The sequence below is a fragment of the Phocoena sinus genome, chromosome 20 (genome assembly GCF_008692025.1).
Source record: "Phocoena sinus isolate mPhoSin1 chromosome 20, mPhoSin1.pri, whole genome shotgun sequence".
In the NCBI taxonomy this organism is placed as follows: Eukaryota; Metazoa; Chordata; class Mammalia; order Artiodactyla; family Phocoenidae; genus Phocoena; species Phocoena sinus.
In genome coordinates this window covers 31,758,189-31,783,117 of record NC_045782.1, presented here as the reverse complement: position 1 = coordinate 31,783,117, position 24,929 = coordinate 31,758,189, and the positions used below count along the sequence as shown (strand labels likewise).

The window sequence follows — 24,929 nt, the reverse complement described above, 5'->3', positions numbered from 1 at the left end:
TAAAAAATGGTTAAGGTGGTAGGCAAAAAAGAAGGAAAAAGCAAAGATTTTGGAATTAGACAAAACTGGGTTTGAGTCCCAGCTCTGCCGTTTCCTAGCTGCATGACCCGGGGCAAGTTGCCAAATGTCTCTGAGCCTCAGTCTCCCCAACTCACCAAGGACTGAGAGATTCTTACTGAGAGGGTTGCTGTGAGCATTATCTGGTTGACAAAGCCAATGAAGGACCTCGAACGTGGTCACCGTTGGAGGGATAAATTAGGAGGATGGGATTAACATATACACACTACTGTATATAAACTAGATAACCAACAGGACCTACTTTATAGCACAGAGAACTATACTCAATATTTTGTAATAACTTATAAGGGAAAAGAATATATACCCACACATACATATATATGTATCACTGAACCACTGCGCTGTATACCTGAAACAAACACAATGTTGTAAACCAAGTATACTTCAGTTAAAAACCAAAACATAAACAAAAAAAGAACAAAAAAAACCCCAAAACAAACAAACAAAACCTCCGGGCATGGCTGGAGCATCAGAATCATATTCTAGAAGCTACCCTTGTGTGGGAGCTGCTCGGGCCTCTCAGATTGGAGCTGGGGCAGCTGACAGCCCTGGACTGGCTGTCCACCCCCAGCCATGCACGTGCCTACCCACCCCCACATTCTCCCTCCCACCCATTTCCTCCTGCTCTCCTTATTCCTCACTCTACCACCAACCTCCTTGGGAGCCTAGAGCACACCAAGCCTGCCCCCACCAGAGGGTCTCTGCTCATACTTGGTGTTTCCACTGCCCAGAATGCTCTCAGAGGGCTCACCCCTTCTCTTTCTTCAGGTCTTTGCATAAAGGTCACCTTTTCAAGGGGGCCTATCCCTAACTACACTATTCAAAATGGAGCCTTCCCCCAAACTGTACTTCCATCCCCCTTTCCCTGCTCTATTTCTTGCATAACACACTATATAATTTTACTTATTGATTTTTGCTGACTCACTCACTGCTGTATCCCCAGCTGGCATATAGTAGATGCTCAATAAATACTTGTTAAATGACAGCATGAGCTAAGCCTTGGCTGTCTGTCCTCAGAGGCCCTCTGCCCCGCCCTCTATTCCCATCCTAGTGGCAGGGTCTGCAGCTTTAAGGACTCCCACTCCCAGGTCCTGGCAGGAGCCCTTCTTGCCTTGCAGCCCCAGGTTCTACAACTGCCACTCCATCAGCCCGGGCACCGATCCTGTCCGTCAATGTTGGCCTCCGGCAGCCACACTTGGATGCCCACCCCAATCGATAACTAGCAGCTGCCATCGATCTGCCCTACAGGGTAGAGCCAGAGGAGAGGAAAAGAGAGGGACATACAGGATGTGGAGACACAGCCCCAGAGAGGGAGCAGCAACAGGGACCCCCAGTGACAGGCAGACAGGATGGAGATCATCAGAAAACAGAGGCAGAGCTGAGAAGGAGAGAAAGAACCAGACCCTGAGCTAAGAAGGGTAAAGAGGCTGACACAGAGGGAGGCCCCCAAGAGAGACAGAAGAGGGGGGCAAGGAAGAGTTCTGAAGGCCTACCTTGTGCCCAGGGCATTTCCTCTCAAGCCCCAGCACAACCCTGGGAGAAAGCCAGTTTGGGCACCATTTTACAGGGAGGAAACTAAGCTGAGAGGTTCGGAAACTCAGCTAAGGCCTGAGCCTTTAGATGTGGGAGCAGATCCAGGATTTAAACCCAAGTCTGGGTGTCTCTAGGACACATGCCACCCACAGCAGCCCTGGGCTGTCACTCTGGCCTCCCAGCCTGAGCATAACACCCACAACTGAGCCAGGAGCTGGTGGAGGTGCTCCCGCACTGGGATGACCCACTGAGAGCTTGTCGAGATGGTCGGGAAGAGGTGGAGTGGGGAGACAGGGTGGGGTGCTGCATGGGGGAGGGGCCTGGTGTTGGGGTGAGGGAAGGTGGCTGTGTGCAGATGTGGCTTGGCCTCCTGAGCAGCAGCCTCCTAGCGGACGCTTGGGCTGCAGGTCCTCTCCTGCCAACCCCAGCTCCCCACCCTCTCTCCCTTCCCTCCTTCCCTCCTTCCCTCCTTCCCAAACCCTTCGGACTGCCACACCAGGACCCTGGGCCAGTTACTCAACCCCTCAGGGTCCATTTCCTGTCTATAAACCAAAGGTAGTAACAGTGCCCACCCCAAAGCATCCTAAGGATTAAAGGAGATGAGGCATGTAAAACTGCTAGCGCATGGCACGTACATAATAAACATTCGTCCCATCACCACCATCATCATCACCATAATCACCATCATCATCATCACCCTGCTGCCAGCACACCGCTTGCGGGTCCCATACTCACCATGGCGAGGCTGTTGTGTATGTGTATTGGTCTCAGGGCTCTGACTTAAACAAGATCCAGCCCCTGGCAGTGCCTGACCTGCAGCTAGTACCCCCATCTAAGGGAGGGGCATCTGTGCAAGATGGGTCTCAGCAGGGCTGAGGGCTGAGGGGTTCTACAGAGCATCCCCTCAGCCCTCGATTAGCTTCTTTGTTTCAGAGAATCAAGAGCAGCTGTGGCTGGAGGACCATTTGCATCTTGCCTCCTCTGAAAGGTGAAAGGTCAGGACCAGCTGGAAACATGCTGAGAGATTTGCCCCCCACCCCACCATAGAGAAGAGGAGGGGGAGGCAATTAGTCTCCCATCTCAGGACCTATTTGCTTGTTCATTCATGGTTTTTAAACCCCCAGTATGTGCCTGGCCCTGTGCTGGGACCCGGGAATACAAAAGGAGTAAAGCTAACTAACTCCTGCCCCAGAGTCTAAAGGAGGGGAGTGGGTGTTCCTAGGCAGTGGGAGGGGCTTAGTGTCTGCAGAGGCCTGCGGGGAGGCCTGTGAGGCTGCTTGCAAGAAGGGACCAAGCCCACTGTCTTACTGTCTCCCTCGTTTGCTGACTTGTGTCTCATTTTCTTCTTTCTGAAGGAAACCGTTCAGCCCACTGATGTTTTTTTGAGGTGACAGATAAACCACAAAAGGTACCACTTTTTAGAATCTCCCTTCTGACACCCACAAACCTCAGCAAAAAGCAGGGTGTCTGAGGCGGACCAGGATAGGGGCGCAGAGGTCGCGGGGGGTGGGAAGCCCGGGCCCAGCCCCTCCTCCCGGCCCGCCGCAGCTGGTGAAGGGTGTCCTCTGAAATGGAATATTGTGACAGAGAGGGCACGCAGGGGGCGAAGGACAGGCATTTCCATAAGAATCCTTCTTGGAGTGTAGTGGAGGGGAACCTTGTTTAGAAGCAGCCTTCCCAGAGCCCGAGGTATAAATCTCCCCGTCCCAATTCAATGACCAGCCCCACTCCCTTTCCCAGTCTGGGGAGGAAACTGGGACAATTAACTGGGGCAAAGTTCACGCCCTTTCCTGCTTCTTTGAACCTAATGGTCCTCAGGGCTCTGGCCCTGCTCCCCTACCCCAGTTGGCTAAACAAAGTCCTGCGGTTTAAAATGATAATTCTGAGAGCAGTTGTTGTTCCCTGTAAAATAACAACGACGACTGCCATTGTAGAGAGTTTAACAATTTACCAGGCTGTGAGTATCGTGTCCACATTTTACAGAACTGAATAAATGTCCTAGAGGACGGCCACTTGCCTTAGGTCATCCAGCTAGGAAGAGGTGGGTCAGGATGCGAACCCAAGATCAAGCTATGTTCACACCGAGTCACGGGAGATTCGAGATTCAAAAGGAAGGAAGAAGCGGCCAGGCTGGGATGCAGTGGGGATGAGAGGTTGATGGGGGAGGGGAGAGGAAGGGGCAGCCTCAGGTGCTACACCCCCTGACTAAGCCCCCAGGACCTTGGGGGGAGGGGACAGTGACAGCCTCCAAGCCAGTGGACACCTCTCTCCCACATAAAACTCGCTGTATGTGGGTCTGAACACAGACCCAGGAGTGGGGAGCAGGGAGCTCTAGGAGGCACCTCCCCCAGCAGGAAGAGCTGAAGACCACCAGGGAGGTGTTAATGAAACAGAGAAGCTGCGAATAGACCCAGGAGTGATTCCAATCTGACACCTCCACCCAGCCCCCACCAGTAATGAGCTGGGACCTGCCCTTCTCCCCAGAGAGGGGGACTCCTTGGGCATCTCTGTAGCCTCTAATGCCTCCTTTGATCATCATCATCATTATTCTTATCATTGTCATTACTTTCACTGACATAAAAAAGCTCACATTTATTGAGCACCTACTGTGTCGCCGGCACCGTGCGAAGTCCTTTTTATACATCCAATCGTTAATGCTCACAGTGACCTCTATGATAGGTACTGTTCCTATCTCCATTTCACAGATGAAGAAACTGCGGTTCAATCAGGTTAAGTGACTGGCCTGAGGCCAATATTTGGACCCAATATTTGGACCCAGGACTGTCTGATTCAGAAGTGTGTGATTTTTTTTTCTTTTTTTAAATTTACATTGTAGAGTTGATTTACGATGTTAATTCCTGCTGTACAGCAAATTCTTTCCCGTATTCTTTTCCATTATGGATTATCCAAGGACATTGAATATAGTTCCCTAAGAAGTGTGTTCCTAATGCTTTCGCCACCGGGCCTCTGACCAGACCCACACAGTCCTCAGCAAGAAGGTGGGAGGGGTGTCTGGGGAGAGGCTGGGAAGCCCAATCCTTGGGGCACTGGGGACCGGCCCACACCTCCACGAAGGGAGGTATGTGTGTGTGGCCCCGGGGCTAGAGCCGGCCTGGTGAGTAAAGGCAACACCGTGTGTCCTGGAAGTTCCAGAACTGGGAAGAAAGAAGAGCAGGATCCCAGCCTCCCTGGGCGCTCTCACTGGGTCTCCTTTCCATCTGTGTGCAGTAAGAGTTGGGCCAGGGGGCTCTGAGGAAGGACCTCCAGCTCTGCTCACTGCCTGGGGAAGGGGCTGGAGAGGGGTGTTGGCTGGGGAGGCCTGAAGTAGTGGGCTGGGGGTGCTAGGAAGACCCCTGCCTCCCGGCCCAGGAGGGAGGGGCTGAGCAGCTCTGAGAGTGGAGTCCCATGTTTGTAAACATCATTAATCAGGGATTAGCAGATGGGCATGCTAACTGCACCTGTGGAAGCCAGAGACCTCAAGGTTGATTACATTTGCAAACTGTGGGGCCCCCTGGCGCCTGGCCCTGCAGGAGGGGGGAGGGGGTCGAGTTTAGGACCCCAGCCTGGGGGAGGGTACTGGCCATTTAAGCTCCTGCCAAAAAAAGAAAAAGATGCCAGCCCTGGAGGGGGGCAGGGGTGCTGGCCACAACTGAGCTGCTCTGGGAACACCAACCTTCTGAGACCTGTCTGCTCTTGGCTGGGGGACCCTGACAGAGGAGGGTCCTGCAAATGTCATTTCAACCCCTGCCCCTCCCCCAACTCCCTCTGTTCTTGGCGGTAAACCATTGTGTATTGCAGCTGAAAGGGGCCCTAGAGCCTATGGGGAAGTTGAGGCCAGGTTGGTAGGAGGGCAGAGCCCAGTGCCCTGACCTCTAGGTTGGCCCCCAGGTGCTGTGAGAACACCTTGAAGTCTGAGGGCATGGGGCTGAGGGCTTTACGTGCACCATCTCATAATGATCCATATCACGATCCTCCAAGGTGGACACTACTGTCCCCATTTACAGATGAGGAAAACCAAGGCTTGGAAAAGTTAAAGGACATGTCCACATTTACACCACTAGCAAGTGTCAGACTTGGAACTCAAAGCAAACACTGCTGAATAGCCAAGGTCATGTTCTCAGCCACCACTGTGCTCTCCTCTGGCTGCATCCCGTCCCTGCCGCCCTTTATACCCACGGCCACAGCCACCCCAGCTCCTGGGCTTTTAACCGCGCTTGCTGAGCTGAGCAGCCTCTATGAAGCCAGCACCAGAGGCCACGTGCAAAGAGAAGCAGGCCTCATCCTCGGCCTTAGGGCCTCAGGTGCATTTTCTTCGTCTTGGGAGTGCCTGGTTTGCATGACATAACTACACACCTGTGTGTACCTGGCAGGTAATTAGGGCCTCAGTTCCCTTTGGTCCAAGTGAACCTGTCTTCCCAGAGGACAGCCAGCCTGCTGCCCAGGGGGTGAAGCAGGGAGGAGCCGCCTGGGCCTGGCTGTTTGCCCAGGGGAGTGGCCCTCTAGGTGGCCCAGACCACTGGGAATCAGAAAGCTGATGACAGCAGGCTCAAGGCAGGTTAGATAGGGTTCCAGACACCACGGAGGAGTCCGTGGGAAGGAGGGGGCTCTGGACCCCAAGGACACCAAACCCCAACTTCTAGGTTCCATGCTGGGTTTAGTTCTAGAGAGCAGAACTAAATTCTGTACCCACACATGCAGGGGAGCACCAGGACACCTCAGTTTGTTTTCATCAGGTCTATTAGTCTGGGTTCTCCAGAGAAACAGAACCAGTAGGATATATATATATATAAACATCCACATACAGATACACACTATGTATGTTATAAGGAATTGGGTCATGTGATTATAGAGGTTGACAAGCCCCAAGTTCCGCAGGGTGGGGCTAGACACTCAGAAGAGCTGATGATATAGTCCCCATCTGAAGGCCAGCCAGCTTGAGACCCAGGAAGAGGCCATGTTTCAGTTCCAAAAAGCAGGGAGAATCCTCTTACTTGCAGAAGGGTCAGCCTTTTTGTTCTATTCGGATCTTCAACTGATTGGATAAGGCCCATCACACTGGGGAGGGCAATCTGCTTTACTCAGTCTACCAATTTAAATGCTAGTCTCATCCAAACACACCATCACAGAACCACCAAGAATAATGTTTGACCAAATATCCAGTCACCCCATGGCCCAGTCAGGTTGACACATAAATTGAACCCTCACATCCAGGTTTGTATTATCATGTGTCAGTCTTGGGGTGCACAGCCCTGTAGTTTACAGAATACTTTTTATTTTTACAAACTCCCTATTGGGGAGGGGGTAGCTGGAGCAGGTAGTGATGGCACTATCCCTATTTTACAGATGAGGAGACTAAGACACCATCCGGATAGGAAGCCACAGAGTCAGGGCTGGATCCAGCATCTTCTGAAGAACCTTGGGGACAGGTGAAAGGTTGCTTGGCCCAAACTTTCAGGCATGCACTCAAAAGCATAGGTGTGAATGATGTGGAAGCAGCTGGACACCTGCGGGTGGTCTGAGAGCCAGTGATTCTCGAACTGGTTGCACGCTGGCATCAGCTGGGGAACTCTTAAGAAATGCTGGTGCCTGACACCTTCCCCAGACATGCCGATCTAATCAGCCTGGTGCCTCTGGGCACCTGGACTATTAAATGATGCCTCTACCCACCCACTCCCTGATCCCAGGACACTAAGGCACAGTCACAGTTAAAAACCACACTAGGCTCTTGGTCAAGAGTGCAGCAGGGATATGGGAGGTGGTGCAGTACACCCAAGATGGACACGTGCCAGCAGAGGTCAGAGCCTGTGTGGCAGTCAGGGACAGAGCTCAAGGGGGGACCCGGGCAATGGAGATCTATGGCGTTTATGAAGGGATTTCTTCCTCCTTCTTGAGAGGAATAACTTTGAATTTAAAGCCATCTAAGGCATTTTTAAAACAAATTCAAATGTCTTTCTAAACTGGCATCACCATTAGAATTCCAAGATAAATCCATCCCACAGAGAAAAGGGCAGTACTACTTACCAAGCACCTATGATACGTAAGGCACTGAGTTCCTATCACCCTCTATATCCTCCCGGCCACCCAAGAAGGTACGATTATCCCCCTTTGACGGAGAAGGGGGCTGAGGCGCAGGTGGGTAATGAAATGGCCAAGGTCACACAGCAACGGGATCCGCACCTAGGGCTGCTGTCCTCCAGATCCATGCTCCAGAGCACTGGTTCTCAACCAGGAGCGATTCTATCCCCCAGGGGACATGTGGCAGTGTCTGGAGACATTTTTGGTTGTCACAACTAGGGGGAGAAGGGTGCTACCAGCATCTGGGCCTCTGGGCAGAGGCCAGAGATGCTGCTAAACGTCCTACAATGCATAGGACAGGCCTTCACGACAGTTACCCAGCCCAGAACGTCAGTATTGCTGAGGCTGAGAAAACTAGTGGTTCCCAGTCTGGGCTGCACATGAAACCCATCTGGGAAGCTTTAAAAATTCAGATGTTCATGTTGCACACTGACCAATTACATCAGGCTGGGAGGGGTGGGTCCCCAGTGTCACTTGTTTTTTAAAGTTTGCCAGGTGGTTCCAATGTGCAGCCAACACTGCTCTAAGTTACTTATCCTAGTGGCCTCTGCTCCACTTGTGGGACCCTGGGGGAGGAGTACCAAAGTTGTCTGGGTTGTACAATAAACAGCAATGCTGCGAGGTCCTCACCACCTCCCAGAATCAAAGGCCAAGGCTCTGGTTCGGCGGGTCCCTCCACAGAGGCAGACTGACTGATGACTCACCATGGGGGTTACTGGTGGGCCAGTAGGGTGAGAGATATTTGTTAATCGTTCCCCTGCCTCTGGGTGGGGGGGGGGGGGGGGCGGGCGGGAAGGGCCACAGCCAGGAATCTCCTCAGGTGGCTGTGAAAGCCGCCGGAATACTATGGACCAAAGAGCGAGGCTGCCACCTAATGGAGAAATCAGATATAATGGCTCACTGGTTGAGGGCCTGCTGGATACCAGGTGATGTTTTATTGGATTCTCACAACAGCCCTGTGAGAGAGGTGGAGACAAGGGCCCCCAGACACAAAAAGATGAAGCCACGTGCGCAAGGCCCCAGTAGGGCAGGGTTTGAGCCTGGATTTGCACCTGTCTGGCCCGCAAGAGAGCCCCGGGCTTCCCTCTACATTCTCACGCTGGTCCAAGAGGAAGAGGACCCCTGGACTGGGCCGCTTGATTCCCTTCTGATGTCTGAACTTCCCCTTGACTTCTAGGCAGGGCCTGGAAAGAAAGAGACCCTCTTTCCCAGGACAGCCTGGAAATTAACAAGCTGCCATCTCCAATTGCAAGTCCAAAGCCAAAACGGAAAACTGAACTTCCTCTGGTCTCCACCACAAAGCTCCCAGCCCCGGGAGAGCGGTTTATAAACATGGGCCTGGGTGTACATACTCAGGCAAGAAGGCAAGAGACCCCAGCACATTCAAGCGTGTGGATGTGTGTGCCCCCACAGCACACACACACCTCGGACGGCCCCCGTCTTGCCTCTCTTTTTCTCATCCCGAGGACAGTCCTGGGTGCTGAGCCACTCTGGGCACTTCAGACGAGGCCGAGGGATCTTGGGGGCCTTGAAGAGGTTGCTCTCTCTTCCCTTCCACCGGGAAACCCGTCCTCTGGCTGCAAATGGAGTGAAGAAGAATTCCTGCACAGACAGAAGGACAACGATGGAGAAGAGGAGGGACCATGTGCCAGGCACTCCCTCACCTCATCCTTAAGAGGATGTAGGTATTTTCCTCATTTGGCACATAAAGCAACAGAGACACAGAAAGACTGAGAAACTTGTTTAGGATGAACCAGCTGTACATGTGTGATTAAAGGGAGAGAAGTAAGGGGAGTGGAGACTCACCTGCAGCCACGGAGACATTTAAGGATTCGAGTCCAGGAGGCAGCTGCCGGCCGGGCCGGATGCTAAGGAGAAGCTGGCAGGAGGCCTGCACCTCCCGGGACAGACCAGAGCCCTCGTTCCCTGCAGGGTACGGGGGCCAGAGGGTTAGGGAGGCCCCAGCTGTTCACACAGGCACTCAGAAAATGCACGTTTGAGCACAGAAAAGCAGGGGCATCCACCTACCCAGCACTAAAAGAGTAGGCCGGTCCCAGAGGAACTCCAAGCAATTAGTGATGGGGATCTCAGAAGACAGGGAGATCTCAGGCCCCGGGCAGCCCACAGTGCCAGCCACGAGCCAGCCCTGCCGGGATTTGGCCTGAAACAGGGAAGAAGAAATCATGCTCGTTCACCAAACCTTCATCAGAGCCCCGGCCTTGCCCATATATTCATTCCCTCACTGAGCCACTAGATTCAGTCAGTAGTTATTAAGCACCTAGAACGGGCAGGTTCTGTTCTAGGCACTCGCATAAGGCAATGAACAAAACAGGCCCAAATCCCATCCTCGTAGAAGGGTGGTCAGGGAATGCCTCACTGAAGTGACATTTGAATGCAGACCTGAAGGAGGTGAGGGAGCACCACGTAGACATCTGGGGGAGGAATATTCTAGGCAGAGATCAGTAAGTGCAAAGGCCCAGAGGCGGGTGCTTACCTGGCATGCATGAGGAACAGCAGAACAAGGTGGCCAGTGGAAAGGGAGCCACTGAGACAGGAGAGGAAACAAAGGGCCACGTGAGGTAGGACCTCAAAAGCCACTGGAAGGCCTTTGGCTTTTACTCTGAGAGATGCAAAGGCTTTGAAAGTTTTTTGAGCAGAGAACTAGTAACATGGTCTGACTTATGTCTCTACAGAATCACTCTATGTTGAGAGCCACTAGCAGAAACAAGCAGACCAGTTAGGTTTCTGCAATGATACATGCTAGAGATGGTGTTGGACCAGAGTGGTAACAGTGGAGATGGTGAGAAATGGTGAGAATGTGGAAATAACATCAAGGTAAAAACAAAAGGATATGCCAACAGGTGGGACATGGTGAGAGTAGGAAGAATCAAGGAGGGTGCCAAGGTTTTGGGGCGTAAACAACCAAAGGCATAGAGGAGTTGCCATCAATTGAGCTGGGTAAGTCTGCAAAAGGAACAGGAACAACATTTGGAAATCTTGTTTGAAATGACCATAAGACAGAAAAAAAGAGCTGTTGAGCAGGCAACTACATATGTAAATCTGAGGTTCAGGAGCAAGATCCAGGAGGGATCCAAGTTTGGGAGGCATTCGAATATAGATGGCATTTAAAGCCATCAGAATGGATGCGGCCAACAAGAAATGAATATATACAGAAAAGAGATCCAAGGGCTGTGACTTGGGAGCCCTGGGAGAGGATGGTCAGGGAAGCTGCTAAATACAGGGCAGTACTGCCCCCTTGTGTCCAGCAAGGGAAGCACAGCTGAAGAAAAATGTGTATGGACCAGGAGAGGGGTTTTACTAATACTTAGGTTTGCCCCTTCCTTCTTAGGTATCGAAGTGGTTTTTTTGGTGGTGGTGGTGGTTTTGAGGGTTTCTTTTGTTGCTTTGTTTCTTCGCTTGTGGGAGGGACGAGGGGAAAGGCATAGACTAGTCCCTGTTCAGGTTGCCTTTCAGGCCGCGCCCCTCCTGGAGGAACCAGGAGCCATCTGTTCCTCACAGCTGAGCATTTACTGAATACCTGCTTACTGGGCAGTGAGGCACTGCGTACACCCGCAGGAGGCGCAAAGATGTACGCCTCGGAAGGGAGTGCAGTAAAAGTCCCTAACATCAGATTCTGCTCCGTGCGTGTGCGCTTTCCTTTTTTTTGGCCGCGCCGCGGGGCGTGTGGGATCTTAGACTCCGACCGCGGATGGAACCCGCCCCCCCTGAATTTGAAGCGCGGAGTCTTAACCACTGGACTGCCAGGGAAGTCCTACCATGTGTGGTTTTTAAAACTCCGGATCTTTCTCTTCCTAAAGGGATTTAGAAGGATGTAGGAAGCGATACCAACACGCCCTCTTCTCTCCCTTTCGTCCATCAGCTGCTAGCTGGGGGCCCTTGGAGAGACTTAACTTGGCTCATTTCTTCTCCTTTACTGACACCCCGCCTCCCCTCCTTCTCCGCGCCATTACCTGTAAAAAACCGGCCAGGTCATCAGTGGAGAACACGTCCATCACCTCCATAGCCCCGGCGCTGGCCTTGCTGACTACAGGACTGAGCGGGCAGCTGCAAGGTTTCCCCATGCCACCGTATGAGGCTGGGTGATCTCAAGCCCGGTGCCGTGCCCTCCCCCCAGCCTCCCAGAATTAGGGGTGAGAATTTTGGCGTTGGGGAGGCCTGGCTGAGGGACCACCCAAGGGTCAAGGTGCTTAGGAACTCGGCTGCGCCTCCAAAGTGGGGCACACGGGGAATAAGGGGAGGCCATGCCTGTTTCTCCGGCTGGTGATGACTTTATCCACTCCGAGAAAGTGAGCGGAGCGCAGCACGGCCCCAAGATTCCGGGGATCCTGTAGCCCCTCGAGGACGAGCCACAGCTGCTGGGGGTCGTCTCCTGGCCGAGCCTCCCCGGCCTCAGCCCAGGGCCGGGGCCGCAGCGGGCTCACTTCCATGCAGACGCCCTGGTGGACCTGGTAGCGGCACAGGACGTCCAGCTTCCGCCGACTGGGCCGCAGAACCGGGATGTCCCGCGCCTCAGCCGCGCGCAGCAGCTCGGCCCGCTCCCCCTGCAGCCGGGACCTACCGGCCTGGAGCAGGAGCCGGGCCACGCGGCGGCGGGCGGCCCGCAGAGCCAGAAGACACGGGGACAAGCCAAACAGAAGCTCCAGCCCCCCGGCCGGCCGCGGAGTCGGCGCCAGGTCATCCAGGAGCAGGCGGCTTAGCTCCTCCCCGCCGGGCCGCGCCCCACGCCCCGACGCTTGGGAGAAAGGACGCGTGAGGAGGCGACCGCAGCAATGCCAGGTCGCGCCCCCGACGGCCGAGAGCAGTGCCATGGTCGATGCCCCAGCTGCGTCCTCAGGAGTGGTCAACCCCGCTGGGGCGCGCTCTCAGGCCCCGAAAGCGGGTGAAGGGGACCCGAAGGCTGCTCCCGGCCCACCCGCTCAGATACAGGAAAGGCCAGGATTCCCAGTCGTGTGCTGGCCAGGACCCGGCCGCGGAACTTAGACAGGCCCCTCCCGGCCCCGACGTGAGCCACTCCGCTTCCGCGTTCGGACGGCCCCGCCCCCGGCCTGGAGCCGCACGGCGCATGCCCACAGCGCCCCCTGCAGGGCCGGCTGAGCGACGACTTCCACCGCCCAGTCACTGGCCCGAGGGGTGCTCGCCGGGGAGCTGACCCTACTGTGGGCTGCGTTCTGCACCCTTCAAGGTCCCAGGAGGCTGGAGGACCTCATTTACCCTGGTTCCAGCAAAGGACACTTTAAGGGGATGTATTGGCTTTCCTATTCAACCTGGTTAGTCGTGGTGACTCCCTCCCCACATCCGGTCCTCCACCGGGCGCTGGTGACTTTCCTCAGAAGATTCTCCCACATCCAGCCCCTCCTCTACACCTCCATTGCCTGTCAAACCATCGGCACCCGTCAGCAGGACCCCACCAATAACTTCCTGTGCCATGGTGCTGATTCTCTAAGTGACAGCTCTGTGCCTGACCTGCACCTGCTGACAAACCAACCCATGCCCTTGGCCCACAGGTAATGGCCAGACTCCTTGCTCAGCACTCAGACCTCCGGGGGATCCAGGCAAGGAGCTACCTTTTCAACCCCACCTCACTCCTGCACTAAGTTCTGTGCTGTTCCCACAACACTGCATGCTCTTCCAGGCCTCCCCGCCTTGCAAGCCCTGTTGTCTTCTTTTCTGGCAGGCAAACTCCTACCCATTTTCAGGACCCAGCTCAAAGGTAATCCACACTCCACGAGTGATGCCCCCAATCCATCCACCTTCCCACTCTCCTGGAAGAAACTCTGAGACACAACCATTCCTGATCACAGCAAGGGTGAAGACCTGAAAGACACTTCTGAAGCCAAGGCAGGTTGTCGTAGTTTTTCTTTTTTAATGATCACAGTGAAACCACATGGGAGGCAGGCCCTGGTACTCTGCTGCCATAGAGTGGAGTGAGGACCCCACCGGAGGCTGAGAAGCCACAGTGGAGCTGGAGAACTGGGACGGGGAATAGATGGGGTGGGGGGTGGGATGCAGGGAAAGGAGGAAGCCCAGAGCCCTGAAAGCCATTCAGACGGAAGGTGAGGGCTTCCCTCTGCCGCCTCATCCTGAAGGGACAGGGGTGGGGTGCAAGAAGATAGGGGAAAGCCCCACTTTTGGCCACAGCCCCTTTCCCAGGTCAAAGGGAAGAGACCAAGGACAGCAAACAAAGGCCAAGGAGCCCAAGAAGGAGACCAAGAATGAATCAGTAGGGAAAACAATCAGGGACACCACCTCCTCTCCCCTGCCCATTTTTCAAATTTGGTGGAAACAATTTGACAAGATTATATGAAATCTCAAACAAGTTTTCTAGCCCCTGCTGGGGGTGGGGAAAGGAAGTGGAATCCAAGGGTCCAGAAATCAACACCCCAAATCCAGAGGCAGGTGCCAAGCCTTGAGGGGCAGGGAGGGAAGGAGGAGCTCCCCACAGGAAACTAGGTCACCTGCTCCGTGGGCCTCATCTGGATGTCTCCGATCTGCAGAAGGCACAAGGCTTGAGGCAGCCAGCCAGGACCCTCTCCCCACCCCCTTAAAGCCTCCCTGCTCTTCTCCTCTGGGGACGGTCAGGCTCCTCCGGGGGATGGACATCCAAGGCCAGACTCACCTGGACATGTGGCGGGGTGCTGAGGACATAGATGACAGCCTTGGCCACATCCTCAGGTTTGAGACACTGAGAGCACCAGGGGAAAGGGGTGAGATGAGGGCAGGATGGATCCAAGTCCCCTCCCACCACTGAGGTCCTCTCCAGCACCGCCATTCCCACCCCCACCCTGCAGGAGGGGCGACAGGCTGGCTAGAACGGCGAGGTCTAAAGGCCAGGGTTCCCTCTGCCTTCATTTAGGAAGTGAATGGCTTCACTGGGCCCCACCTTCATGTGTTCATAGGTGGCAGCTGCCTTCTCAGGGTCCTTGTCATGGAGTTTGAAGGCGAATTGTGTCTCCACCACTCCTGGAGAGATGCACTGGGCCAACAGAGACAGCCTGCTCAGGAGCTGAGCCCCAAGCCTTGGGGAGGTTGCAGAGAAAGGATGGAAGCCAAAGGGCCCCAGCTTCACAGTGATGGCTGCCCGATGTCCAGCAGCCACCTCCTCCCTCCAAAGCTGCCACTGGGGATTATCAGAATGATTCCTACCAGCTACAGAGCCATTACTATAAGCCAGGTCAGTTTTACAAAGTGGTGTCCCTTAAAACCTCATAACCTGAGAGGTATTATCATCTCCATTTTACAGATGAGAAGACTGAGGTTTGGGGAGGTTGAGCGAGTCACCCAAGGTCATACAGCCTTCAAGGGAAGAGCCCAGAGTCCCACTTTCCAGCCGTGGTTTCCCACAATCCCTTGCTTTCCCTCAGTCTCACCCCACCATGTTCCCTTCAGGTCACCCGCCTCCCACCTCAAAGTCTGAGAAATGCGGGAACTCAGGTACTCAGCAGGGCCATGCAAGTAGCAGCAGAGCCCAGTAGATGTGGGCCCAGTACAGACCCGGGAGCTCTAAGCAGTACAGCCAGGACATGGGCCCCCGGGCCGCGAGTGTGTGGGGTGAGCGGGCCTGTGCCTCTCAACCCCCACCAGGGTCAGGCCACCCCTCACCGTGGCTCGGATGTGGGTCTGGGCCTCCCGAAGCTCTTGCCTCAGCCCCTCTGTCAGCGCAGTGACGGCGTACTTGGTAGCACTGTAGAAATGGGCCACGGACTGGGGTGGCACTTGGTGGCCAGACATGCTGGGTGGAAGGAAGGAAGGGGAAAGGAGAGAGTGAAGCAGTGCCCCCTGCTGTAACAGCCAACCCCACCCCCTGGACGCCTTCTAAACGGGACCTCCAGAGGCCATCCTCAGGGCCACTGGCCCGGCTTCTGTAATTCAAGCAGCGTCTATGAGCCCCACTCTTCCTAGAAGTCCTCCCTACACCGACCACAGCATTCACTCTCCAGTCCACGCAGGTTGTCAAAACTCTCTCGATTTCATCTGTGTGTTCTCTGATGTGGTTCTATTGGGAGATCTGTGGGACAGAGGCCACGTCTCCAGGGGCTCCCCAGTGACAGAGACTGTGCAGTCTTTGTGCCACGAGGTGAGGTTCATGCTGCGGCCTGAGGAATGGAGAACCTCAGTCCCAGGAGAGCCCCCAGGCTTCAGCTGCAAAGGGGCTGAGCTACCCCTTCCAGCCAGCTAGGGGCTGGCATTTAACACATACTATTCTTCCCCTCACCACAGTCGTGCCACTTGGATATTAACTGGGTGTTAAATCCCTGCTTTACCACCCAGGAAACTGATGTCCAAAGAGGTCAAATGAGCCGCAGCAGACCACCCAGCTTGGAGGGTGCGTGGTTATCTGAACTCTAGCCCTCAGCCACCGGCCGCACCTGTTGATGTTAATGATGTGCCCGTCATCCACCTTCCGCTCCCTCATGGACTGGTAGGCTTCCCGTGTGCAGATGCTGAGGGCCAGCACGTTCACCTGCAGGCCAGAGGGGCAATGGGGTGTCTCCAGCTTGGGCCCATCTGAGCAGGTGATGGAGCTACAGAGCACCCTGCGGTTGCGGGGGCAGGTGGCATCCAAAACAAGAGTCCAGATCCTACCAGAGACCAATGAAGGGGACAGGGCACCTGGCTCTAGGTTCCTCCCCCTCAAGTCACCAGCCCCAGCTGACAGCAGAGGAAGCACCTCTCCCTGGACGATGCCCCCCAAACGCACCCAGGAACCCTCCCTGTCTTGGCCATCTCCTGTGCAAACAGCAGGACCTCTACCTTAGGGACTCATCTCCTTTCTTCTCCAAATGCCCTACTCTTCACTGGCTCACCTCTCTCCTAAACAGCCTAAAATCCATCCAAAAAAGACTTTAAAAATCTTGCTCCTCAGGACAGATCTTAGCTTCTCCCCACCTTACCCACTAGTCTCTGTGCCTTTCCTGTCCCTCCCTTGAGACTACAGTGGAGAGGAGAAGGCCTGATCCTCCTTCATTCCACGCCTTCCTTTAACCTCTGTTCCACCTGTAAGACTAGGCAGAGACTCTTCAGAGCGTGGGGTAACTTGTCACAGGATGGCAAGGGACGTCCCAAGGGCATGGGGGCTTCCTGCCTTCCTTGGCCCCCTCCCACTCCTGCTCCTCTGGCAGAGGTGACCCCAGATCCCCGCCCTTCCTGGAGCAGAGGCCTGAAGAAGTGTCGCTGCTCTAAAGCTCCTGCCCAGCCCCACCCCTTTAGCCTCACCCAAGATAAAGCTTTCAGCAGGTTTTCGCTCTCTCCTCTGGGGAAGAGAGGAGACCAGCCGGAAGATTAGATGTTTCTCTTTATCGGGTGTCAGAGCCAGGCATCAGGACAAATACTCGGTGTAAACCTGCCCCAGCATTCACAGCAGGACATAAGAGGTTTCCAGCCCTGCTTCTGGTCCTCTTAACAATGTGGGTTTCTGGGGCAGAGAACTGAGCTCCTGAGGACGGATGGATGGAGTAAGAGAAACAGATCCCCTTGGGCCAGGGGAGTGGATTCTCCTAGGTACAGGGGTCAGGGGTTCCCTGTGTGTTCAATGATGTGGTTCTATTGGGAGATGCCTCATAAGATGATCCTAAGAGAATTACATAGTGTTCAAGCTGAAAGGGGTCTCAGGGATTTAATATACGTGCCTCACTCTACAGATGGGTAAGCTGAGGCCCAGGTTTAAAGACTCCCTTACTGCAGGTGACGACCACAACTCGGATCTCCCAGAAGGCTCTCTGAGGGCTAAGGCAGTGCTTCATCTCCCGTTTATTGTTTCAACTTCCATTGCATATTTCTGGGCCCAAGCACCTGTTAGGTGCTAAATCTATTGTGAGCACGTGTGAAAAGGATTGTGAGGGGAAAGAAGCATCCCATTTACACAACGCTTTCAACTTCTCAGAATATTTTCATACCCCAATATTGCCTCACAATACAGTCTAGAAGTTGAAAACCCATGTCCAGAAGGCTGTGTTTGGTCCACACATGGTTTTGAAACATTTTAAAATTCACTTCCAATATGTATTGGAAGGTTTCATATATTCAAAAATTATCTGTGGAGTGTTTGCAGGCTGAGGCTATGACAGAGAGTAAAATAGACAAACCTCCTTGCCCTCCTGGAGCTGAGGTTTTGGTGAATGGAAGGAGTGAGGTTCCACGTGAAAATCTAGGTCCCCTCTGCTCTCAGAGAAGTCACAGGATCTGCCCGCACTGCCCAGACTGCAGCGCAGCCACCCCCAGACATCCATGTGCTTTCCCATATGACCCGCCTCCCTCCTTTACAGTACCTACCCAGCCCCAGGGGACACTGGAGTTCGTGACCCCAGATATTGATGGTCTAGGTGTGTTTCATCCCGATTAAATGTGACAAGACTGAAGCTCAGACAGTGTAACTACCTGCCTGAAGCCACATAGTTACTGGCGGGGCTGTGAGATCATCAGCTTCTTCATCTCCTGTCTCTCGGTCCCTTTTCTTCCCATAAGACCACGGTCCCAAGCACTCAGCACAGTGCCGACACTTGGGGACGTTCAACCGAGCCGTTCTCTCCCCTATCCGTATCTCTTCCAATAGAAAGAAATCAGCCTAGACTTTAAGAACTGCCCCCAGGGGCTCAAAGGAAAGAAGAATGAAAAAGACATGGCCATTCATCCACTCTCTCTCCTTCAGGGGAGGAGAAGCAGGGGAGAGTGCCCCAGGTAGGAAACTGAAGGCCCCTCTCAGTAGATGTCTATCCCCAGCAGCCCCCTGGCTCCTGGCTCCCCGCTCTTCTCCCAGCCTCTCCCCCATCCCTGTCATCCCCAAGCCACAGGCCTGCAGCCCTTACATTGAACATGTCCTTCCAACCGCTGGTGCTGCCTGAGAGCAGGGTGTCAGGCCGGGCCAAGCCAGCGTTGTTGATACAGATGTCCACACCACTGTGCTGAGAGCGGACCGCCGAGAACATGGAGAGGATGTCCTCCTCATTTGACAGGTCACATCTGTAGGGCATCAGAGTCCCGGGGTAGCCTGCACTCTTACATTCGGCAGCCAGCTCCTATGAAACCCAACAGGGGTCTAACTGAGGTAAGCCGCTCACTCCACGCCTCCCCACCCAGAGATAACCTCCCACCGGTGTCACTGCTCACAGAACTCTCGCCTTTGGTGGCCAACTTGCAGCCACAGAGATGTTGGGACTGCCCATCCCCAAAGCGTGTCCTCTTTGGTCAAAGTCCCAGGGGTGGGGGGTGGTGAGAGCACTCCCTGAGGGAGGGAGGGGAGGCTGAGACCATCCATGGAGGAACCTGAGGGATAAACTCGAGTCTTCAGGTCTAAAAGGGGAGAAGGGCTGAGGCTGTGAGTGTGTCAGGGAAGGGGCCCAGGGATCCTGGGAATGGAGTGATATCTCTTTTCTGACTCCCAATAGGAACACACCTCCGCTCGTAGGGGAGATGCAAGCCTCCCCCAGCCCCCTGCTGCTTCTGCCGGGTGCCAAGAGTCACTGAGCTGGTTACACCAGGGCCTCGATTCTCTTCTCTCCCTTCACTCCATCCAGTCCCTCCCAGAAGGGCTTATATCTAAACTATCGCCCTCCCTCCACAAACTGCAGCCAGGTGGCTCAGAGTCCTCACACGTACTTTTCAGTTGAGCCCAACTGCCAGTCTCCCCTCACTCCGTCTATAGAAAGGGTCAGGAAGTCGGGACGGATTCTTTCTCTCTGACCCACGGTGCACCACCCTCCACCCCAAAGTTTCTCTGGATATTATGAGCCAAGCCAGGTGGCAGGTGACATTGGGTACCCGTGCTTTGCCAGGGTCCTCAAGACACTGAGGATCCCTGAGAGAGAAAGATCTGAGAAAGACGGGCCATCGAGAGATGGCTATGAGGGAAGCTGCCATTCAGAATCAGGAAGAAAACAAGCTATGTGGTAGCCTTGGAGGCCAGTGACCGGGCACCCGACCTCGTGAAGGTGACTATGTACATGTGTGGGAGGGAGAGGGTTGGCGGGTGCAGGGTGCCCTAGAGGAAGGCCGGCTTGGCCAGCCGCCCTGGAACACCTTCCTTCTCCCAGACCAAGCTGAGAGTAAAGGGCCGGGTCAGGTGACCTAGGAAATTCTTTTCTGCTTTAACTTTCCAAGAGCTTAAGAGGTACAGTCCTCAGGGACCCAGAAGTCCCCTTTCACCTGATTTCACCTACTCACGACCACCTCAGGAAATAGGGCTTCTCGCTGTAGGAGGACAGAGCTCAAATTTTGTTTTAGTATCGATGAATGAGTGAATCAACCAATCCATAGAAGCAGACCGTGGCCAAAGAAGCCTGGAATTCTCCCCTCCCCTGGCATTCAACTTCTCCCTTCCTCCTCCGGACTCAAAGCCCTTGCAGGAAAGCCAGAATGGAGGGACTCCCTGTCACTGCCTTCTATGCTCTACCTGTCCTCATCTATCCTCAAAAATGACCCGAAATCATGTCAGTCCCGTCACAGCAGAACCATCCTTCCCTCATTAAAGGAGATACCCTGGGGCTGAGTGATCAGCCTGGGGATCTCCTTTGGGCTCAGGGACCCCTTTCCTGGCTGGTTTGGGGTCGGGAGGTGGTAGGAAGAGAAGGCAGGAGTGGCTTTAGAATTAGGGAATCAAGTGGTCTAATCCCTGGTCTGATCCTCTAGGCTCCAAAGTGCGGGCTGGGCCCTGAGCGCCTCAGGAAAGGAGAAAGGGAGGGGCAGAGTGGGGCAACAGTATAGCTAGGTGACCTTGGGACTATCTAGGAGGCTATAAAGTACACCTTTGGTCAGCAGCAGGGCGGGGAACCGGGGGGAACCGTCCTCCTTCCGGTATACCTTCCCGCTCTGCCCCCACCCAAGGCCTCCTCACCCTCTCCCAGCCCAGGGACTTTGAGCAAGGGTGGAGAGAAAGCTAAGCACTAGCTCAATCCCTGAGAGGGGTCTTGCCAGGGGCAAATCCAAAGTGATCCTATGATGGAAATTGCTTGTATTCTTCCTCCCTGCTCCAACATAGCCAACTTCATTTCAGTTTTCTCTGAGCTCTTATTATCGCTCACAACTCTTGGGGCTCCCAACCCATGTTAAGAGAAAAACCAGGAGGTTCAGTTCCACAATGCTTTGTCCCCCAGGGCTCACATGTTCAATGCCCCATTTCACCTAGTCAGTCCCACCTGGGACAGTGAGATTGCAGAAAGGTCTACCTATATATCCCATTTGTCCCTTATGTCCATCGGGTAGGAGCTAACCCTCACATTTCGGGGGAAGATGGAGCTGAGCCTCTTCGGAAAAGTTCCACTCCCACCCCAACCCCACTCGCAGTCCTGGGTGAAAATGATCATGATCAAAACCTGCTCACTTTGCTTGGCTTTGTGGGCTAGGTCTGGGGACCAGAGGAAGCAGTCCAGTAGGCAACTTAGCCACTGAGGCGGGAAAGCTTACTTTACTTCTCCCTGGCTTAGCCCCTGATCTCTGGCTTCTCCCTTTCTCAGCCAACCCGGGCATGCAAGTCGGAGAGAAGGAGAAAGATGCCAGTAAGTCAGAGATTTGGTGACTGGAGTAGAGGCTGTCAGGAGAAAAGGCTCCTTAAAAGACTGGACTGGAAAGCGAAGACTGGAAAAGCGAAGGTGAAGTCCTGCCCTGAGGGGTCCAAAAGCACCTAGGTCCTCTCCACCTAGGCATCCGTCTCTCTTGCCCCTGAGCCTGCTGCAAGTGACCCTGGGGTGGCGGGCAAGTGAGGGCAGCGTGACAGCTTGGCTCCGACCACTCCCCATCCCCCACCTGGACCCTAGCGCGGCCTAAACGACGCCACCCAGAGCGACCCTTTCCCCAGCAGGGCCTTACCTCGATGTTGCTCACGGTGCGGGCACAACCCACCACCTTCAGTCCCTGCTGGACCAGGGCTCGGGCCACGGCCGCGCCGACGCCCCCCGAGGCTCCCGTCACCAGTGCCAGCCGGTCACGCCACCGCTCCATGCCGGCCCTGGCCAGGGTCCCGAGCCGCCCGCCCACTTCGCTTGGGGAGCCGAGCACTTGGATCGCAGAGCTCCGCCCCGGGTCGTAGGGACCCGGCCACTCTCTTGTCACCACCGCGGCAACCGCCCCCGACCTGCCCCAGTCAGAGCTGCGCCTGGACCTGCCTCCACTCACTCTGGCTTGCCTCCGCCCCCGGCTCCACCCTCCGCTGCTCCGCAAATGGCCACATCCCGCCGGAGGACCAACAGCGGCCTGGCCACCCCGCCCCCTGCGCGAGCACGGAGGGCACGACCCCGCCCCCTCCGGCCCCGCCCAGTCTGCGCCGGGAGGAAACCGCTCTTCGCGGGACAAGGGCGGAGGGTGCTGGGAGCTCGCGGTCCTGCTTTCCTGGTGAGCTCCCACCCTCCGGAGAGGAAAACGAAGTTTCGCGGGGTCTTGCACCAGGCCCGAGAACGCACGTACTCCTGCCTCCTGCTCGGTCTGCCTTCCCTGTTCCTGACCCCTAAGGCCAGGAAGAGAAATTAAGGGCACTTAAGGTGACTCCAACGCCTTCCTAAGCCAGCCGGTGGCTGATGGGAAGGATTCAGCTCAGAAAGGGCTGAGTGTCTCCGCTATCAACGCTGGGTGACCTTGGGAGCGGCTTTCAACCCTACCTGACCCCTTGGCCTTACTAACCAAGGAGAACTGATGGTTAAAAATGCAAAGACCCCCAAGTACACGGGTATTGGGGGGGTTGTGTCCCTAATGGCCTACAGTCTACAACTTTCCTAAGCCTTCCCACTCCCATTGGAGCAAGTGTATCACGGTGTATGTAAGAGATTAAGGCAATAGCTAACATTTATTGAGCGCTTACTGTGTGACAGGCACTTTTATAAGCACTTTAAATATATTAATATGCCCAAGAGCCATATGAGATAGTACCTATTAACACTTTCATTTTATAGACCATACTGAGACAAATGTGAAGCCTGGCTTGGATGGCAAGCAGTCCAGTATTAGGCCAGGCGATGTGCTCCTAAACTGCCTTCACTCCACTCTCCTTTGTCTCTTCTTAGGTTGTTGGTTCTGTCCAAAGTAGAACTCACTTTTCTGACCACTAAGGATATTCCATCAAAGCATGAAAACTGCCTCACTTCTGCATTCTTTATATAGCCATCCTTCCAAAGAGAAAACATCTCTGCATAACTACTGGAATCCTGTTACTGCAAGCAATGGGATAATCAGTGAACGTGGCTGGTTTATTCATTCAACAAGCACTCCTGTGTTTGGCCCCAGAGGCAAAGATTAAAACAAAGTAAAACTAGCCCTTGCTTAATTTAGGGATCTCAAGAGAACCTGACTGCGACAGGGTGGTGGAGAGGGGTTTGGGCTCAGAGCCAAGGGCTGTGGGAGACCCTTAGTCATTTTTTATGGATTCCAGGATGAAAGCAAACAAGAGTCAGAAAGGAATGACTCACTTTATCTGCCCCAATCCCTATACAACACTTTGATTTGAAAAGACAACTCAGGGGTGGATCAAAAAAATGCCACCAACTACAAAAGTTAAATCTCACTAAGCTTCTGCTGTTGCCCATTTGAAATCTGATTAGTAGTCTGATTAAGTGGTAGAAAGCCTATAAAATTCACTCCATCCCCACCGCACAGAGGTATTGACCGTCCCACTATTTGTCTGCTGCCCACCAAGTATCAACCTGTAGACACAAAACTAAGCACATGAGTTTACTGAATTATTGACTCAACCTTTTAAATGGCAGCCAAATGCTACTCCTAGGGGAATCTCTCCTTCTTTAGTACTCAGACAGCTTGTGAAAGCAGTAAACTGTAATGCCATAGTGACCTTATTGTTGGAAACCAGATAAGGAACAGGCACTTATACAGACTGCAGTGTGGTTAGCCCTCAGTGCAGCCTTCTGCTCTCAGTTCTCTACATGCTGAGTAATTATCAGCAAACCTTTGGTTGAAATTCTGCCAAGTTTTGTTCTCATTCTTCTAGTTCAATATGAACCTCTGAATTTAAGGTGCTTTGTGTTATGTATCAGGGAACTTTATTAATAACAGCAATTAAAAGTCTCATGAGGAAGTAAGATGCTAGCCAGTATTTAAAGGTATCGCAGCAAACTTATTCTTTCAAAACAGAAGCCTGGAAACTGCTTTTCTCGGTTGTCAACTCTGATGAAGGGAAGAATTTGTCTTCAGCAATCTATCTCTCTCCTCATTTGCTCCTCATCCTCTCTAACATCAACACTGGCCAAGTACCAAGACCACAGGTGGCAAATTAAAATACTGCCACACATTAAGCAGAAACATGTACACCAAATTTTACTATGCGTATTAATAAATATTCTTTATTTTAAATTTTGCACATTGCGCTTTAACATTACATCCAAACATTTCGCAAGTGGATGTCTACTTTGTAAAACCATATATTCAGCTCATTGTCATTTCTGTACAGAAGTATAAGTACAACATTACTTTTTGCCACTAAGTTGCTTTTTAGTAAGTCTCACAGGAAGAGAAACATTTAATGAAAAGGGATGGCTGAAATCATACGGCAGGCCTGCGCAGCCACACAACTAAAGACACAAGCCTGAAGAAAGAACAAACTAAGGAGGTTACCTCCACCGTCTCCCAAAACAAGAAAGAATCACATTGATTTAAGATAAAATTTTGCCATAAGTCACTAAGAGTTTTTTTTGAAAGAGAAGGCGCAGTAGTCATCTCGAGTGTTTCAATGAAAGACAGAGCTATTTTATTTATTTAATTTGCTCCAGCCGTTGTCAACCAACCACTACAAATGGGGCTCTTGTGATCATTTAAGCGGCAGTATTTATTAAATTTCTCCTTCAGATGCTGTCGGTATTGTTCTCTATTGCTGTAGAAAGACTGGTTATTAGCCATAAATGACTGTATTTCATCTTGTGAGATAAAGATTTCCTCATCTGAAGTACATTCAGACTCATCCTGCAAATTAAAGCAGTAGTTAAGACTATGACTTAAATTAAGAATGCAAAATGCTATGGTGATGGAGGACAGAGAAAAATTAAAGCAGTCTAACCCTTAGTTTAATTGGAATGTTTACAGGATAAGCATAATGTCATTCTGTCTTAGAAAGTACTAAGTAAGAATAAAAGGCAACTCAACTTGGTTTAAAACTCTGGATCTGTAATTTGTCCTAGAAGCCTACAAGCAGACTCCCAACACACTTCAGCCTTCAAAAGTGATTAGGGATGGTTACAAATAGCTACCAAACTTTAAATAACCTGACTTATCTCTGGCTGGTTCTATGTTGAAAC

General features: G+C 53.3%; 3 protein-coding genes across 17 annotated transcripts in view; all 3 read right to left on the bottom strand.

Annotated features, from left to right (window-relative positions):
• Window positions 1-8,486: 8,486 nt before the first annotated feature.
• On the bottom strand, window positions 8,487-12,749 carry MRM1 (mitochondrial rRNA methyltransferase 1). Its single transcript, XM_032617987.1, has 5 exons — window positions 11,953-12,749; window positions 11,658-11,751; window positions 9,715-9,847; window positions 9,493-9,612; window positions 8,487-9,288 (listed from the first exon to the last, which is right to left on the bottom strand). Exons 1-5 carry the CDS (start codon window positions 12,513-12,515, stop codon window positions 9,143-9,145), a joined length of 1,056 nt encoding a protein of 351 aa, XP_032473878.1. The 5' UTR covers window positions 12,516-12,749; the 3' UTR covers window positions 8,487-9,142.
• Window positions 12,750-13,546: 797 nt separating this feature from the next.
• DHRS11 (dehydrogenase/reductase 11) lies at window positions 13,547-21,884 on the bottom strand. 2 transcript variants are annotated; one of them, XM_032618033.1, is made up of 7 exons: window positions 21,505-21,884; window positions 18,510-18,719; window positions 16,074-16,168; window positions 15,307-15,436; window positions 14,588-14,680; window positions 14,324-14,389; window positions 13,547-14,195 (listed from the first exon to the last, which is right to left on the bottom strand). In XM_032618033.1, the coding sequence occupies exons 1-7, from the start codon at window positions 21,634-21,636 to the stop codon at window positions 14,154-14,156; spliced, it is 768 nt and encodes a 255-aa protein (XP_032473924.1). In that variant the 5' UTR covers window positions 21,637-21,884; the 3' UTR covers window positions 13,547-14,153. The 2 variants fall into 2 exon arrangements, with proteins under 2 accessions (XP_032473924.1, XP_032473925.1); XM_032618034.1 differs by having other exon boundaries at window positions 13,547-14,389; window positions 21,505-21,819.
• A 2,075-nt stretch (window positions 21,885-23,959) lies between these two features.
• The window catches only part of GGNBP2 (gametogenetin binding protein 2), a 31,100-nt gene continuing 30,130 nt past the window's right edge, over window positions 23,960-24,929 (bottom strand). For all 14 annotated transcript variants that reach the window (XM_032616521.1, XM_032616523.1, XM_032616525.1 and 11 more), the window contains one exon: window positions 23,960-24,597. In XM_032616521.1, coding sequence (XP_032472412.1) covers window positions 24,394-24,597 — 204 coding nt within the window. In that variant the 3' untranslated portion in view covers window positions 23,960-24,393. The remainder of the gene's footprint in view (window positions 24,598-24,929) is intronic.